The sequence below is a fragment of the Thalassophryne amazonica genome, chromosome 14 (genome assembly GCF_902500255.1).
Source record: "Thalassophryne amazonica chromosome 14, fThaAma1.1, whole genome shotgun sequence".
NCBI lineage: Eukaryota > Metazoa > Chordata > Actinopteri > Batrachoidiformes > Batrachoididae > Thalassophryne > Thalassophryne amazonica.
This window is the reverse complement of record NC_047116.1, coordinates 29332498-29348485: the sequence shown is the minus strand read 5'-3', so window position 1 is coordinate 29348485 and position 15988 is coordinate 29332498. Positions and strand designations below refer to the sequence as shown.

At 42.9% G+C, this 15988-nt stretch overlaps 2 protein-coding genes across 11 annotated transcripts in view; one reads left to right on the top strand and one right to left on the bottom strand.

The window, feature by feature from the left end:
* LOC117525132 (cytoplasmic dynein 1 intermediate chain 2-like) overlaps positions 1 to 14490 on the top strand; it is a 29697-nt gene extending 15207 nt beyond the window's left edge. For 3 of the 8 annotated variants that reach the window (XM_034186978.1, XM_034186977.1, XM_034186975.1), the window contains 11 exons: positions 4396 to 4407; positions 4811 to 4973; positions 5064 to 5163; positions 6603 to 6728; positions 8445 to 8591; positions 8678 to 8791; positions 9773 to 9906; positions 11640 to 11784; positions 12197 to 12337; positions 12453 to 12578; positions 13766 to 14490. In XM_034186978.1, coding sequence (XP_034042869.1) covers positions 4396 to 4407; positions 4811 to 4973; positions 5064 to 5163; positions 6603 to 6728; positions 8445 to 8591; positions 8678 to 8791; positions 9773 to 9906; positions 11640 to 11784; positions 12197 to 12337; positions 12453 to 12578; positions 13766 to 13879 — 1322 coding nt within the window. In that variant the 3' untranslated portion in view covers positions 13880 to 14490. Of the gene's footprint in view, positions 1 to 4320; positions 4408 to 4810; positions 4974 to 5063; positions 5164 to 6602; positions 6729 to 8444; positions 8592 to 8677; positions 8792 to 9772; positions 9907 to 11639; positions 11785 to 12196; positions 12338 to 12452; positions 12579 to 13765 lie in introns of all 8 variants that reach the window. The other 5 variants (XM_034186974.1, XM_034186970.1, XM_034186972.1 and 2 more) reach the window with 3 other exon arrangements.
* Positions 14491 to 14609: 119 nt separating this feature from the next.
* LOC117525131 (calcium-binding mitochondrial carrier protein Aralar1-like) overlaps positions 14610 to 15988 on the bottom strand; it is a 48561-nt gene continuing 47182 nt past the window's right edge. For all 3 annotated transcript variants that reach the window (XM_034186967.1, XM_034186968.1, XM_034186969.1), the window contains 4 exons: positions 15690 to 15828; positions 15322 to 15480; positions 15106 to 15196; positions 14610 to 15031 (listed from right to left, as the gene is read on the bottom strand). In XM_034186967.1, the coding sequence (XP_034042858.1) occupies positions 14812 to 15031; positions 15106 to 15196; positions 15322 to 15480; positions 15690 to 15828 (609 nt within the window). In that variant the 3' untranslated portion in view covers positions 14610 to 14811. The remainder of the gene's footprint in view (positions 15032 to 15105; positions 15197 to 15321; positions 15481 to 15689; positions 15829 to 15988) is intronic.

The window sequence follows — 15988 nt, the reverse complement described above, 5'->3', positions numbered from 1 at the left end:
TGGGATGTTTCTACAGCTTAATTAGAGTCCACCTGGGGTAAATTCAGTTGAATGGACATGATTAAGACACACACCTGTCTACATATAAGGTCCCACAGTTGACAGTGCATGTCAGAGCTCAAACAAAGCATGAAGTCAGAGGAATTGTCTGTAGACCTCCAAGACAGGATTGTCTTGACGCACAAATATGGGGAAGGGTACAGAAACATTTCTGCTGCTTTGAAAGTCCCAATGAGCACAGTGGCCTCTATCATCCATGAATAGAAGAAGTTCAGAACCAGGACTCTTCTAGAGCTGGCTGCGCATCTAAAGTGAGGGATCGTGGGAGAAGAGCCTTAGTCAGGGACGTGACCAAGAACCCAATGGTCACACTGTCAGAGTCCACCTGGGGTAAAGTCAGTTGATTGGACATGATTGGGTAAGGAACACACCTGTCTAGATTTTTGTTTTCATGTTGTTTCATGACAACATGGATTTTTTTTTTCAGATGAATTAAAAAACCCTTTGCTCAATACTTTGTTGATGCACCTTTAGCAGCAATTGCAGCCCGAAGTCTTCTGAACAGGATCCCACAAGCTTGGTGCACCTATCTTTGGGCAGTTTTGTCCATTCCTCTTTGCAGCACCTCTCAAGCTCCATCAGGCTGGATGGGGAGTGTCGGTGCACAGCCATTTTAAGATCTCTACAGAGGTGTTCAATTGGATTCAGGTCTGGGCTATGGCTGGGCCACTCAAGGACATTCACAGAGTGGTGCTGAAGCCACTGCTTTGATTTCTGGGCTGTGTGCTTTGGGTCATTGTCCTACTGAAAGATGAATTGCTGCTCCAGTCTGAGGTCAAGAGTGGTCTGGAGCAGGTTTTCATCCAGAATGTCTCTGTACATTGCTTCATTCATCTTCCCCTCAGTCCTGACTAGTCTCCCAGTTCCTGCTACTGAAAAACATCCCCACTGCATGATGCTGCTACCACCGTGCTTCACTGTAGGGATGGTGCCTGGTTTCCTCCAAACATGACGCCTGGCATTCACATCAAAGATTCTAATCTTTGTCTCATCAGTCCACAGAATTTTGTTTCTCATGGTCTGAGAGTCCTTCAGGTGCCTTTTGGCAAACTCCAGGTGGGTTGCCATGTGCCATTTACTAAGGAGTAGCTTCAGTCTGGCCACTCTACCATACAGGCCTTATTGGTGGATTGCTGCAGAGATGGTTGTCCTTCTGGATGGTTCTCCTCTCTCCACAGAGGAATGCTGGAGCTCTGACAAAGTGACCATCGGGCTCTTGCTCACCTCCCTGACCAAGGTCCTTCTCCCCCTATTTGTTCAGTTGAGACGGGCGGCCAGCTCTAGGAAGAGTCCTGAACTTCTTCCATTTATGGATGATGGACGCCAATGTGCTCATCGGGACCTTCAAAGCAGCAGAAATGTTTCTGTACCCTTCCTCAGATTTGTGCCTGGAGAGAATCCTGTCTTGGAGGTCTACAGACAATTCCTTTGACTTCATGCTTGGTTTGTGCTCTGACATGCACTGTCAACTGTGGAACCTTATATGTAGACAGGGGTGTGCCTTTCCAACTCATGTCCAATCAACCCAATTTACCCCAGGTGGACTCCATTTAAGCTGTAGAAACATCTCAATGATGATCAGTGGAAACAGGATTTGAATTAATTTAATTAGCTTATAATGCGCCAAATCACACAAAGCCGCCTTACATAAAACAATTCAACATAAAATTTAAATAATTAATTAAAAATGAATAAAAAATTTCAAATGCATGCTTAAAAACAGAAGTAAAAGAATAAAACAGATAAAAAAAAAAAGCTATTCATAAGAAAGAGAATAAAAAGGTTTTCAGTCTTGACTTAACTGTCTCACGGTCGCAGGATGCACCTGAGATCAATTTTGAGCTTCATGCTAAAGACTGTGAATACTAATGTACATGTGATTTCTTAGTTTTTTTTATTATTATTTATTTTGAATAAAGTTGCAAAAATCTTACAAAAAACGTTTTATCACATTGTCATTATGGGGTATTGCATGTAGAATTTTGAGGAAAAAAATGAATTTCAAACATTTTGGAATAAGGCTGCAACATAAGAAAATATGGGCAAAGAGAAGCGCTGTGAATACTTTCCGGAGGCACCGTATAACTTCAGAGATGTCTGGGTGTCTTGGTGACTTCCCTCACAAGTGTCCTTGCGTGGTTACTCAGTTTTTGAGAACTGCCTTTTCCAGACAGATTTACCGTACAGTGACATACTGTTTCTATTTGTTAATGATTGTAAGTCCAAGGCAGATTCAGTAACATGGAAAGGTTTATGTATCCACCCCTGACTTGTCTAAAGAAAACTGGCTGTGAAAGTGATTTCTTTGGACTGTAATTCTTGTATTTAGTTTATTCATTTATAGTTTCAGTGGCTATAATTCTTAAATAGCTAATGTGACATTTGTGTTGAGCATCTTGAATTAAAGTTTCAAGTCTACACAACAAGTACATCTTGTTTCATTTCAACTATATCATGGCAAAATGTAATGTTTTTTTCTCTCCCCTCATTGTCCAAATACTTATGGTTGTAATGGCAGACATTTGCCTTCTATAAGTTCTTTCACTTTTATAATGACAAAGTTTCTGCACATATAGAAAATGGAAGACACCTGCAGCAGAGTGTAAAGGTCATTTAGTTTGATACTTTTACATCACTGGCTGCATGTCGTGTTTGTGTTTAATATATTGTCCACTGACAAAGAGCAGTGATTACTCCTTCCCACCCAGTTCCCCCCAAAAGGCTTTTATTTCTTAAGTGTTACAAAGCGATAATTGGGCCTGCTTTGAAATGAGGTGTCAGTGCATGGGACATCGTTGATCCGGGTGAATTCTGTTAAATGCACCCCTCCTTCCCCCAATGCCCAGCCTCCCTGCATGCTCCTGCCCCCTTACACATCCCCAGCAGGGTCACCAGGATCACTAGCTTTTCTCCAAATGGCCATTTTCACTGGCAGGTGCATTATACCCTTTATTTTCTGATTGTCTATCCGCTCCTAATGCCTGGCAGGTTGATTGCTCTGGCTGCCTCACCAGGGAAAGGGCTGACGAACACGGCGGGACTATCTGAAAGACAGTGATTACTGTTTTCCTTTAAGCCTGATTGAGGCCCTTGAAAGGAAAGATTTTAACCTTCTCCTGTTGGTTGCAGAGTATGGTCGTACATCGAAATTGCTCATGTCATCAACCCAGATCTGTAAACTCATCAGTGCACCCACTAACCTTCTTTCTCAAACCTCAGGCCGAGAAAGGGGCTAAATCACTTTATAGACAAAGTGACAGCTGACATTATCATTTAGATTATCTCAGTAGGAAGGAAATTCTGGCATGCTGTGTTGTTATCTCAGATTAACGTTAAGATAAATGGCTGCAGCAAACAGGCAGATATTTCCCCTCGTATCTGTTTAGTCCTGATTTATTCTTCCTCTATATTTTTTTTTTTCTGTCCATGTGCGGTCTTTAGAGACATGTTTTGAAAAAGGATGTTCATCGTCTTTGACGCTGGACTGGTGTGCAGTTTGCCAGCTGGTTTGGCCTGTATTTTGTTGTATATTCTCTAAGGTTGAATAGCAGTCGTAGCACCTCCTGCTGGGACGGTAATTGCACAGCCTTGCTGTTCAGGGGGAAGCTTGTCTCGGAGCAGCCAGGCGGAAAACCTCTGTGCCATCCCTATGCCACCTCTGAAGAGAACAAGACAATCCCAGCATTACCATCTGCTTTTGCACCATGCCGTCAGCTGGCCACACCAATGGGATGAGTCCGGGCAGCTGCTCCACACCCTCTGCCCCGCCGTCCCTTGTCCAAGAAGGGCGCAACAAGGGCCACACTGACAGCTCCTCTCCCAGTTGAATGGCTCGAGCTTGTTAACAATTAGGAAAGACAGGGGTCCCTATGACAACAAGACACCCGCTGGGATGTGTTCTTTAACACAAATGCTGAACTTTTCCTGCTTTAGAGGAGCAGGTTCTTTTTTGAAAGGAGACATTGCGCTGACAAACCAAACAAATGTACCGCACCACTACCAGCTCAGTCGTTCGCCTTAGCTACAGTATAGTCACTGTGTGTAGGCCTTAATGGAGAAGGAAGATGTAGAGACCAAAAGGTATGAAATATCTGCGCAGTGCCATGATCATTTCAGCATTATTCTGTTGAAAGAACATTTCACTGTTGCCATTTGGAATTAAGGGAAAAAATGTGATAACATTTATCTTGAGTAGGAAGTGTTATTTAGCGTGGTGAATATAACCCAGCAGTTAAGAATAAATCACTTTTTGATCAACAGTGGAAGAAGAAGAGGAAGAAATTGTTCCGACTCAACCTGTAGTTGAGATTCAACCTGAGAAACCGGACCACAAAGAAGAGGAAGAAGGTACGATGCATATTTGACATAATCAAGTAATGTTGGACCAAATCAGCTCTATTAACAGTTTGTAGCCCACCAGGGGGCAGCAAAGGCATTGCAGGTGGACTGCAGCCCCCTGTTTGGCTGTGAAGGTACTGCAGGTAGGCCAGGAGATAATTTTAAAATATCTTTTCAGTTTTGTAATAAAGTTTAAAATGACCTAATAATGATCAAAACAATTGTTTAATTATATATATATATATATATATGTGTGTGTGTGTGTGTGTATAAATAGCATCTTTGACTTCTGTGTCGATCACTATTGTGATTTGGAGTGGCTCGCTGTATATATGTGCATACAGTAGATATTTTACATTTTTCGCACTCCTTATAATACTAACAGTGAAAAACATGTTGCTTTTTTGTGTAGCGCCGCCTCATGAGCTGACTGAGGAAGAAAAACTCCAGATCCTGCACTCAGAAGAGTTTGTGGACTTCTTTGAGCACAGTGCTCGCATTATTGAACGGGCCCTATCAGAGCACGTAGACATCTTCTTTGACTATAGTGGCCGTGACCTGGAGGAGAACGAGGGGTAGTTGCAGAATTTATTATTATTTTTTTTTTCTAATTGGTGTTTGAAGAAGCGATGGTATTGATTTGTGCTGGTTTTGTTTGTGACAAGTGAGACTCAGGCAGGCGCAAAGCTCTCCCTGAACCGACACTTCATGGACGAGAGCTGGTCCAAGCATCGTGTTGTCACCTGCCTGGACTGGTCCCCACAGGTAACTTTTAAAAACCAGACCATTGGTTTCACACAGCCTTTAGATTTGGTTAGTGTTTAGGAGAACATTAACGGTGAACGTTCCCTGCTGTAGCGTGTACTGTTACTTTTGTGCTCAAAGTGATGTAAAATGTTTTCGGTGCTGTTGAAGTGACTTACCTTTGTGCACCCATAATGCTTTATGATTACGTAGTTTGCATTTGACATGATTTCCGTTTAGCCACAGCTCCCTCAAGAAACGTAACTTGTGTCACACCCAAATTGTCACTTAGAGACCATAATGATTCGTTTCCTCTGGTGTCAAAGGTCATTTTATCCATGATCCTACAACAACTTTTGACAGTGATTAAACACCACGTCTTTGTTCAAAGTATTTTCTCACTCTGTGAAATACATACCCCTGTCATGTGAAATTACAAATAGGAATTTACAAACTATAGTTCAAGAAATGGGAAGCTACAGTTTGTTTACATCTGGATGGCAGTTTTTGCATTTGCACTGAAGGATTAATTTTTCAAATTCTCAGAAAGCTGCTGGTCAAGTCTGTTTCTTTTTAGAATTATAGCTTTGTGTGAAATAGGAGTGGGCAGTACACTGGGGTCACAGTCATCACCACTGTGATAGTACACAGCACTGTACTATCAACACCACAGGAATTTTTTTTTTCCCCTCTATAATAGTACAGCACCCCCACCGGGCCAGAAATAATTTATTTCGCTGCTAAAATGATTAAAAATAATGCCATATATCTATTAATTTCAGCATGATTTCAGTACAGCTCTGATCAACACTGCAGCACTGATCGGCGATGATCAGAGGTGGTCTGGGTAGCTTTTAATCTCTTTTTTTTTCGCCTCCCCTATTCTGCTGTGCAACATGCAATTCTAAAGACCTGTTGAATATTTTCTTAGAAATGTAACTGGCTGTAAATCCATTTTCACATGAAGACACAAATTAAGAGTCATGGAAATGGTTAAACTGGGATTCTGTTGTGTGACCCATCTGCCTTTTATGTTGCCGGCTACTTTAAGCCTTAATCATTAATTAAACACGGCTGGGGATTTGCTAAAAGTAAAACTGTAAAAATCTTTGATTCATGAAGTTTTTCATTTAGATTTTAACTTAAGGATCAAAATTGAAAATGAAAATAGTCCCGGGTGAACTCTTGCTCAAATAAGATGATTATTAAATTGGTCATATAGTGCAAAACCAGTAATACAGTGACGTAATACACCACTATCCAAAAAATTAAATTTACCAAAGTTCTTGGTGTTTGGGTGGGGGGTACAGCCATAAATTTTGAGGTGGGGTTATGTATTCTGCAAAATATTCAGCAGCACCACACAGAGTTGGTGACGTTTGTTTACTTGAAGCCAAGTCTTGCAGGCACGTCTGCCTCTTCACAACATTCATTTGAGTTTTAAATATTTCTGTCACCAGTTTCCTGAACTTCTGGTCGCCTCATACAACAACAACGAGGATGCTCCCCACGAGCCAGACGGCGTGGCCTTGGTGTGGAACATGAAGTACAAGAAGGCTACACCAGAGTACGTCTTCCACTGCCAGGTACCCAGTACTTCTCAGTTCCCCCCCCCCCCCCCCCCCCCCCACACACACACACACACACAGCTTCATCAACAACAAATACAGCTCGCCGCCAACCACCTTCTTCATCATGCACGTTTCCCCCCCGTCTCAGCTCCTACTACTCTACTTATCCTGATGCCTTCATCCTCACTGAGTTCATCATGCTGGCATTCACCTCCACCACATCTATTCACAACCACATGTTGTCTAGGCGCAGGAGAAGACCTGTGGCGCTCGAGTTGACTAGTTGGAATCTGAGTGCTGCAGTAGGATTAAGTGTGTGGAAGGGAGGTTATTGTGTGCATCTAAACAACAGCCTTGTGTTCAGACAAGCTAGCAGGGAGAGCTGTGCAGCTCCTCTGCTGCCCAGCTTTATTATACTGCCTGCCCCGAGGCTCCGACGCCAGGACCAGTTGAGTAGAACCACATGTTGCTGCTTCCAGAACGGATGTAGTTGCAGGCGTATTGCTCAGTTGACTAAAACTGAACAGAAGTGTGAATGCAAGTGGGCACAAAACAGGCTTTTCTTCATCCATGTGCTGCAAAGTTTGTCAAGCAAATACTCACGTCTGTGTAAGGCAGTAAATGCAAATATGGAAAACGCAATCATAATCTCGCCTGAATTAAGTCTGAGCATACTCCATAAATATTAATCATAGTAATAGACCACCCCGTTGACCAGCCTCTAGGTTTGTTCTGCTTCCACTGTCACGAGTGATGCATGAGTCATGGAAAAACACACAACTACTTCATATCTGTTGTGTTTTCAAAGTGAGGGAACATTAAAAACAACAACCCTGCATCTTTGTAAGAGGAAGCTGGAAAACAACACTCGGTTTCAACAGTCATTTCATAGTCATTTTGCTTCTATGCAACACCACAATGGAGATGAAATTAAACAGTTGAGATGTACTTTGTAGTGTTGACTTTCAGCTTTCACAAAAAATATTAATCATTTAGGAATTATAGCCATTTGTATACGTAGTCCCTCCAGTCAGTGCTCCTAGGAAATTGGACAAACTATAAGGATTGTTTGTAATACAGATCATCACTTTTCCAGACACTTTTCTTGAGACAAGTCAGATGATGATACATAATCATTTCCAAATTACTGATTGTCTTGGACTTCATTTATATCAATCATTAACAAATGCACACGCAGTATGGTACTGTAAGGTAAAAGCCTGTCTGTCAAAAACTGAATGTACAAGTAAGTGCCTAGTGAGGGAAGCCAACCACACAACTCTGATGGAGGTATAGTCTTCTGTGTTTGGAGAGAAATGAAGCAACGTTTGACTCTTGGCACCACCAGTCACAGCTTCATGGTGGAGTGGAACAGATAAGGATTTTCAGAGAAGAAGACAGATCAAATCTAGACTTGTGTCTCCCGTGTGGCTTCTGATAATCTGTAGCTGAAATTTCACGTCATGTTTTTAATACACTCTACCGTATTGCTGTATAATGAGTGATACAACAAACAAAAGTTAAACAATGCACAGTTTCTCCAATCACAGCTACAGAAGCCACTAACTTGTTGAGGGTTGTGCTGGTGTTATATGCACTCAGCCGGCTTGTTTGATTGGCTGTAACATTGCTAACACATTACAGGAGAATGTTTCCTTATAAATGTGTACTTTTTCCATCACAGTGGAAGCTTTGCAGTAACTTCATCAAATCAAACCCTCTTTCTGACAGTCTGCCGTTATGTCAGCTGCGTTTGCAAAGTTCCACCCTAATGTTGTGGTTGGTGGTACGTACTCTGGTCAGATTGTCCTGTGGGACAACAGGAGCAACAAGAGGACACCAGTACAAAGGACTCCTCTGTCAGCAGCAGCACATACGGTACAGTCAAATAACTGATACTCTGACTCATGCTCAATATTACAGTAATGTATCATTGCAGGATTTGTCATTCTGTCTCCTTGCAGCATCCGGTATATTGTGTAAATGTGGTTGGCACCCAGAATGCTCACAACCTCATTAGCATCTCCACTGATGGAAAGATTTGCTCCTGGAGCCTCGACATGCTGTCTCAGCCACAGGTAAGACGTTAAACCGGATCAGATGAATGAGGAATAACAGAATTTACATCCCATCCCCACCAGTGAAATATTTAAACTTTATTAAAAACTTGAAAATCAAAGATGCTTTGATTTATTTTTAATGATCTCTCATGGATTACCTGCAGTTTATTCACGGCCCAACAGGGGGCTGCTGCCACACTTTGGGAATCACTGACGTAAGCGACACAATGTTGATTTTGTGATCAATCCGGTGTCTCAAAGTTCGCTAGATTTTATCAATTTTGGCATCTTTGTATTTTCTATTTAATTTGGAGACGTACCACATGATGGCATTTAAACTAGAAATGGACTTGTTAGAATGGATTTGTCTGTCAAGGCCCAAAACACCTCGTCTCACCATTGCTCCATGCCAAAAATAACAGGCTGTGCATTATTGGGAGAGTGGGTACTAAAAGTTTCCTCTCTCCCTCCCCCCCGTCTGGATTTAGTCCAACATTTAATGGACTGGGCTGAAAAGTTTCACACACTTTTGTGAAAATGGGTGAGTTCATTTTTGAGCAGTAACTGTGAACAATCTGAGGAGCAAACAGATGAGTGAACATGTAACCTCATTAGCACAAGAGTCCAGCTTAGGTTTTACATCAAACATTTTTTTCCAGCACTCTGTGCGCTCGCTGTCCGTCTCATTCATGCTAAATGTCAGACATTTTGGCTGGACTCCTCCATTTTCATGTTCCACTTTGGTATTTCTCCCTGGCTGCACACGTGTGCCCGTGCAAGTCATTTTTCAATTTCAAGGAAATGAACTTTGCTAACTGTCATTTCATGTGTGCCGCCAGAGCCTCACTGTCAAACGTCAGCATTTCATCCCGTGCTTGTTGAATTTCAATTACGCATAAATAAACTGACAGGTGATTTTTATAGGTTGTGTTTGGCACGGCGTGTGTTAGCTTTTTTCTCTTTGGTCCACATTGTTCCACGCTCGCTCTCCCTCCACAGGACAGCTTGGAGCTGGTGTTCAAGCAGTCCAAAGCCGTGGCCGTCACCTCCATGTCCTTCCCTCTCGGAGACGTCAACAACTTCGTGGTGGGCAGTGAGGACGGCTCAGTCTACATGTCGTGCCGTCATGGAAGGTGCGTTGAAAAGTAGCCACGATCCCCAGCGTTCCTCCCAGGCACCGGCAGGAAATCGAGGCGGCCGGTTACACCCACCCAGAGCCTGTGTGTCAAATAAATAGAACCCACTCGCAGCACCAATGCACCACTTGATCTCCTGCTGTTTGAGGTTTCACTCCTGCCCAGTTATCCTGTTTTTCTTTTCCGCTTGTCAGTTGTGTTTGTAAAGGTCGTTCAACATAAACAGGGCACACATGCAGGGGAAACAAATCATTTTTTCCCTCCACTATGTTTCTCTGGGTGAGAGTTTATTTACAGCTGGTTGTTCCCCGGAGACGATGTCCCACAAATGTTCTCGTTTAAGAGCCTTACAGTGGACGTTCCTCTGTGTGGCTGTAATCACGAGCTGCCAGACGCTCGGTGCTAATGTCCTGCAGTCTGCCGACAGACCACACAGAGGGGATAGTAGCTCAGTTTTTCTTAGCAGCATCACCTCTGTAATTGGGGGAATAATTTTCCACCTCATTTACAGTGGTATGACACTCTCATCGCACTTAATAATGCATAAGCATCACTCGCGCTGGGTATTTACCTCTCTGTGTTAATTAGCAGTCGGGTAACATCTCCGTGATGCGGCTGAATGGCTGCAGGAGCTTCTCCTGCTCTGCATGTCATCTGCCAATACACAGCATACAACGGAAGTGACTCCGCCCCGTACATTACCACAGTCATATAATCCAAAACTCTATTGCCTCAATAAACTTTTAGAAGTGAGCGTTTTAGAAGGTTGATGTTGAAAATACAGCCGCCAAAGTAGAAACGTCACTGCAGTTAGTACGAGTCGGCACACCTTTTAATATAACACATCTAAAACTTCTTCCTGACCGGGGCTCACCAACCCGGCTCCTGGAGATCACCTACCATACTACCATGCTTTCCATTTCTCCATGCTCCACATACTGCTGTTTAACCAAATTAGGTGTGCTCAACCAATCAGGAGGTGGGAACCACCAGACTTGACCCCTTGACCAACCTGTGGTTGGAGAACACGTAGGGGAGGTGATCTCCAGCAGCCGGCTTGGTGACCTCTGTTGGAGACGAGAACATTTCCAAGTTAGAATGAAGACATGAAACTTGAGCCCAAATTTAATCTGTTTTTGCTTTGTGTCACTCAACCATAAATGGACTGCATTTATATAGCACTTTTCCATCTGCATCAGACGCTCAAAGTGCTTTACAATTATGCCTCACATTCACACACCGATGTGAGGGTGCTGCCATGCAAGGTGCTCACTACACATCGGGAGCAACTCTGAGATTAAGGACCTTGCCCAAGGGCCCTTAGTGATTTTCTGGTCTGGCTGGGATTTGAACAGAAGAGCCTCTGGTCTGAAGCCCAACGCTCAGCCACTAGACCATCACCTCCCCCTGTAACCATAGAGCTGCAACTGGTGAAGCAAACGTGCACTGTTCCCAGTTTGTCCAGTCAAAACTGCAGAAACTTCTAATTCCTTTACAGTTCAAAGCTTCTCTCACTAGTATTTGTTTTGGATTGTTAATGAGGAAATACTGTAAGTTTAGACAAAATACAATCATTGATGATGCATTTAACTGATGTTACACTGGGGTCGTGCGCACGTCTGTTGTATCCTTTAAGACGTTTGTCTTCCTCATTCGAACATTACAGACACGGTCGTTTCTGTTTGTACTATGCGTCTTTAAATTTCTGCGTTGCTCTTTGTGCCAAACAGCAAAGCGGGCATCAGTGAGATGTTTGAGGGCCACCAAGGGCCCATCACAGGGATCCACTGCCACACTGCTGCAGGGCCCATTGACTTCTCCCACCTCTTTGTCACCTCATCGTTCGACTGGACCGTCAAACTATGGAGCACCAAGGTACGAGCAAATCCCCCGGCACACGTTGTATTTGGTTTAAAAAGTGTTCCACTGCCCACGTTTGTGACACGCAAAGTGAAATTTCCAGCACGCGATTATTAGAAACACCTTCAATCAAAACACAAAGTTAAAAATGACAAATTTTAGAATATTTTGTTTGTGTTTAAGGTAGTTGACCAATATTGGCAATGAATTTGACCATTGACTCTTAAGGGTGTACTGGTGAACTGTTGGCACGTTTACCTCTGCAGGGATCCTCTCCATGCTACCAGACTTTGAATATTTTTGTCATGTTTAGTTGAAACAAGAAGCGGTTTAGTATGTTGTAGACCAACAGCAGAACCAGCTTTTCTTATTTCATGTAAATCTGTTCACTTAATGAACTTGTGTTTTTAATATGTGCTTTTTGCAGAATAACAAGCCGCTGTACTCCTTTGAAGATAACTCTGACTACGTGTATGATGTCATGTGGTCTCCGACTCATCCTGCGCTGTTTGCCTGTGTGGACGGACAGGGTCATCTGGACCTGTGGAACCTCAACAACGACACAGAGGTAGGGCAGTCCCGCTGACACCATACGCATGCTCGCAATGAGCTTTTTTCTAGCACTGCACAGCCCATCAGCATTGTGTGCAGCGTTCTTCACCAACATGCCGTTATTGATCCAGGTGCCCACGGCCAGCATCACTGTGGAGAGTAATCCAGCCCTCAACAGGCTCAGATGGGCTCATTCTGGCAAAGAAATCGTCGTGGGAGATTCTGATGGACGAGTTCTTGTGTATGAAGTTGGGGAGGTGAGCAGGCATGACTAAGTCCCCCCTCCCCCCGCGTCTTTTAATGTTTATTACATTTAATGTTAATTTCATCTGATGAGCAGGTGACGTATACTCATCAGGACATTTAAAAAATACATAAGTAAAACGCACAAACAGTGTTTAAAGTAACATGGTGGAGCTGAACCTTCAGTCAGCGAAGAGTTGGCGGTTTTGAAGCAGATGTACCACCAGGAACATTTTGAATAATTCTGTCATCTCCCATTCATGCCCATGTCATTTCTACTTTGGTGAAACATACCACCAGTCACATAATTAGGCAGAAGTTATTGATGCATGGATTATTTTCCCAGTCGATTAGTTAGGTCCACAAATTGTCAGAAAGTCTCTCACTGTTACCCAGGGGCCAACATGAAGATTTCAAATGTCTTCACAGCCCAAAGAGCTTGAGTCTGCTGCCACATAGGAGTCAAGAAATAAAATAAACCAGAATATATTTACATTTAAGAAACTGAAGTCAAGGAATTTGTATAGTTTTTTAAATTAAACAAAATGATTATCAAAGTAGTTGTAGATTAATTTAATGTTCAATATTTGCTGTGATAATTGCTGCAGCTCTAGTTCCAAACAATAAAATAATGAGTGAACAGATTCGTTGCAAAAATGTGCTTAATAGAAAACAGTTAAGTAAAATTTCAGTAACATTTTTTTTATATAATACACCTTAAAAACCTACCCAACAAGCTTTTTAAAATTTAAGATATTTAAGCTGGTGTTATTTGTAAAATATACAGCACTCCTTAATACTAGTAAAATAAAGCTCAATGTTTTTCTTAGCTAATTTCAAGAGCTTAAACTTTATTTACACAAAATTGTGTTTTTAGCTTGTACAAAAAACTACCTATGAAAATTCACTTTTGAACTTTCCTTGATATAAGGTCTTGCAATTAGCTGGGAACATGAGCTTTATTTTACTTGTATTAACTAAAAAATAAATAAAAATAACATTTTCTTGAAATTTTACTTGTATGAGTGATTGTGTTATGTTAAGTGTAGATTCGATATTCTGAGACTTAGACCAACTTGATAAGATTTTGCTTTTCTTTTAGTATAACTTCGTGTCCAGGCTGCAAACTCTTACTCATAATTTCATGTTGTAATTAAGTCGCTGCACGTATCTCATGCCTCGCTTGTCCTTCTCTCTCTAGCAAATCGCAGTTCCGCGGAACGATGAATGGACCCGTTTTGTCCGCACTCTGGCAGAGATCAATGAGAACAGAGATGATGCCGAGGAACTGGCTGCTCAGCGATTGGCGGCCTGATTGAGGTGACGCCGACTTGTTTTGGGGACCAGTGGAGCGCTCGTTAGTCAGCCCCTCCTGATGGAAGGAACAGATGTGATGACAACATGGTTGCAAGAAAAACAGGTTTCTGCAGAGGTTATAAATAAGTGTGGACATCTTTTCTTTAACTGATTTTGCTTACACCAGCCTCAGTTAGACTTTTGCCTTTGAGTATGTGAGCCGCCACCAGTCTTCCTTAAAGGACTACCGCCAGACACCAACATCCGAAGCCAAACATCTAAATCAGTTATTCTTTCTTCAGCCATATAAGCCTTAAATCTTCTTTTTAAACTGGATTATGAAGCACTTTTTTTTTAATCTCCTGTCCACATTTGTTTACCACAAACAGCACTCACGGTAACACAGACACAACCTTTATGCATCATCTCCTTACTGAAGCTTGGATTGAAAAGCTTTTGTACTTCTGTAATGTTCTTTATTCTATCAGGGTTAAATATCTGCAGAAATCATGTGCTGTATCAGAGAATCTTCAAAGTTTGTCAGATATGTGAATGTAACTTTTCACACAGCTGAAACAATAGTCTCAAATGATTTATTTCATTAAAATACAATAAATACATTGAAATAATTTTCAGGTTGATTTTTTTTTTTTTTTTTAAATAAATGCTATGAAAACAGCTGTACATCCACTCGTTTCAGACAGACACTTCGGCCATGCACACACAAAAAAGCATTTACACATTAGAGAAAAGCAGTAACAGTCCTTTTGAAATGCCATAATGTGCCTCTGTGGAGAAGTACAGTATGTACAATATCACTGTGCAAAAGAAAAGGCCAAAAAAAAAAAAAAGCAACAAGGCTCATGCAGCATTTGGAGTAAGACCGATTCATTTAAACTTTTTATAATGAATTTTGGAGCCACAAAAAACAAAAACACAGTCATGCAGCCCTCACAGTCCTGAGGAAGGCGAGCGTTTACGAGGCTGCGGTTCTTTCGTGGGCTGCACTGGTTCTCCTACAGATTTGAACTTGGGCAGGTGCAGACCAAACTTCCTCTCTATACCAGCAAAGGTAGCAGCAGCCAGGCGGTATCCACCCACGTGGTCTGCGGTCACAGAAGGAAGGTCCTGGATTACAGGCTTGTGGATGGGCTCAGATCCAGCAGGACGACTGAGGACAGAGGAGCGAAGTGAAGATCACATCGCACACACGTGTGAACTGTGGGTTATACTGTCTGCACTTACTGCCCGCCGAAGTCCACGTAGAACCATCTCTGTAAGAGTTCGTAGGTCACCAGTGTTACACCAAACTGTGGCGATGATCTGAAGACACGGGCTAATGGAAGACAGTGTGAAAAATACAATGATTTGGATATTTGTCCATCGGATTCTAAAGAATCACAGCGAGCGTCACGCCGCCAACATGAAACCGCTTATCGGACTTCGAGGGCATGCATCTACCTCCTGCGCCCTTCCAAAATGCCCTGAACCCTTCCTCCTTTAGAATCTTCCTGAAGCAGTCAATGACGCCACTGTAGGTCGTTTGGCCTGCTCGGGCCGCCACCTGGAGTCTGGTCTTGATGACATCAGCAGGAGTCACGAGTGAAGCAGCTGGGACACCTTAGGAGATGTTTCACAACACAAATAATGAGGCGCTTTCACTTGGCACGGACACATTCTGCTGCTGCAGTTTCGCACCGGCTTTAAAATGGACACAGCTCCATGGGTTCAGATGACAAAGTGCTTATGTACAGATGGAACACCGAAAAACAAAAAAGACTTCAGCCTGCCGCGCTGCTGTGTGAACATTTTACAAAGTCGCTGGTTACCTGCAATAGCACCAGCAACGAGCAGCTGCAGCGGCCCCAACCTGCCGTCCTCAGCAGCCAGCTTCTGCTTGGTGTGGGCATAGACGGGGAAGTAGATGGCAGAGAAGGGGATGTCCCTCAGGAAGCAAGCTTTAGCTCCCTACACACAAAAACAAAGCAGCCATGAGTGCACCGTGTGCTATGACAGGACTGTAATTACACGAGGGGCTGATGTGGTGTGCGCTCAGAGCCGCCTCACTCCACCTCTAGGGGGCGTTTAGCGGCTTTAAGAGCCAAAGTGCCGCCAGCAGGCTGAGCCG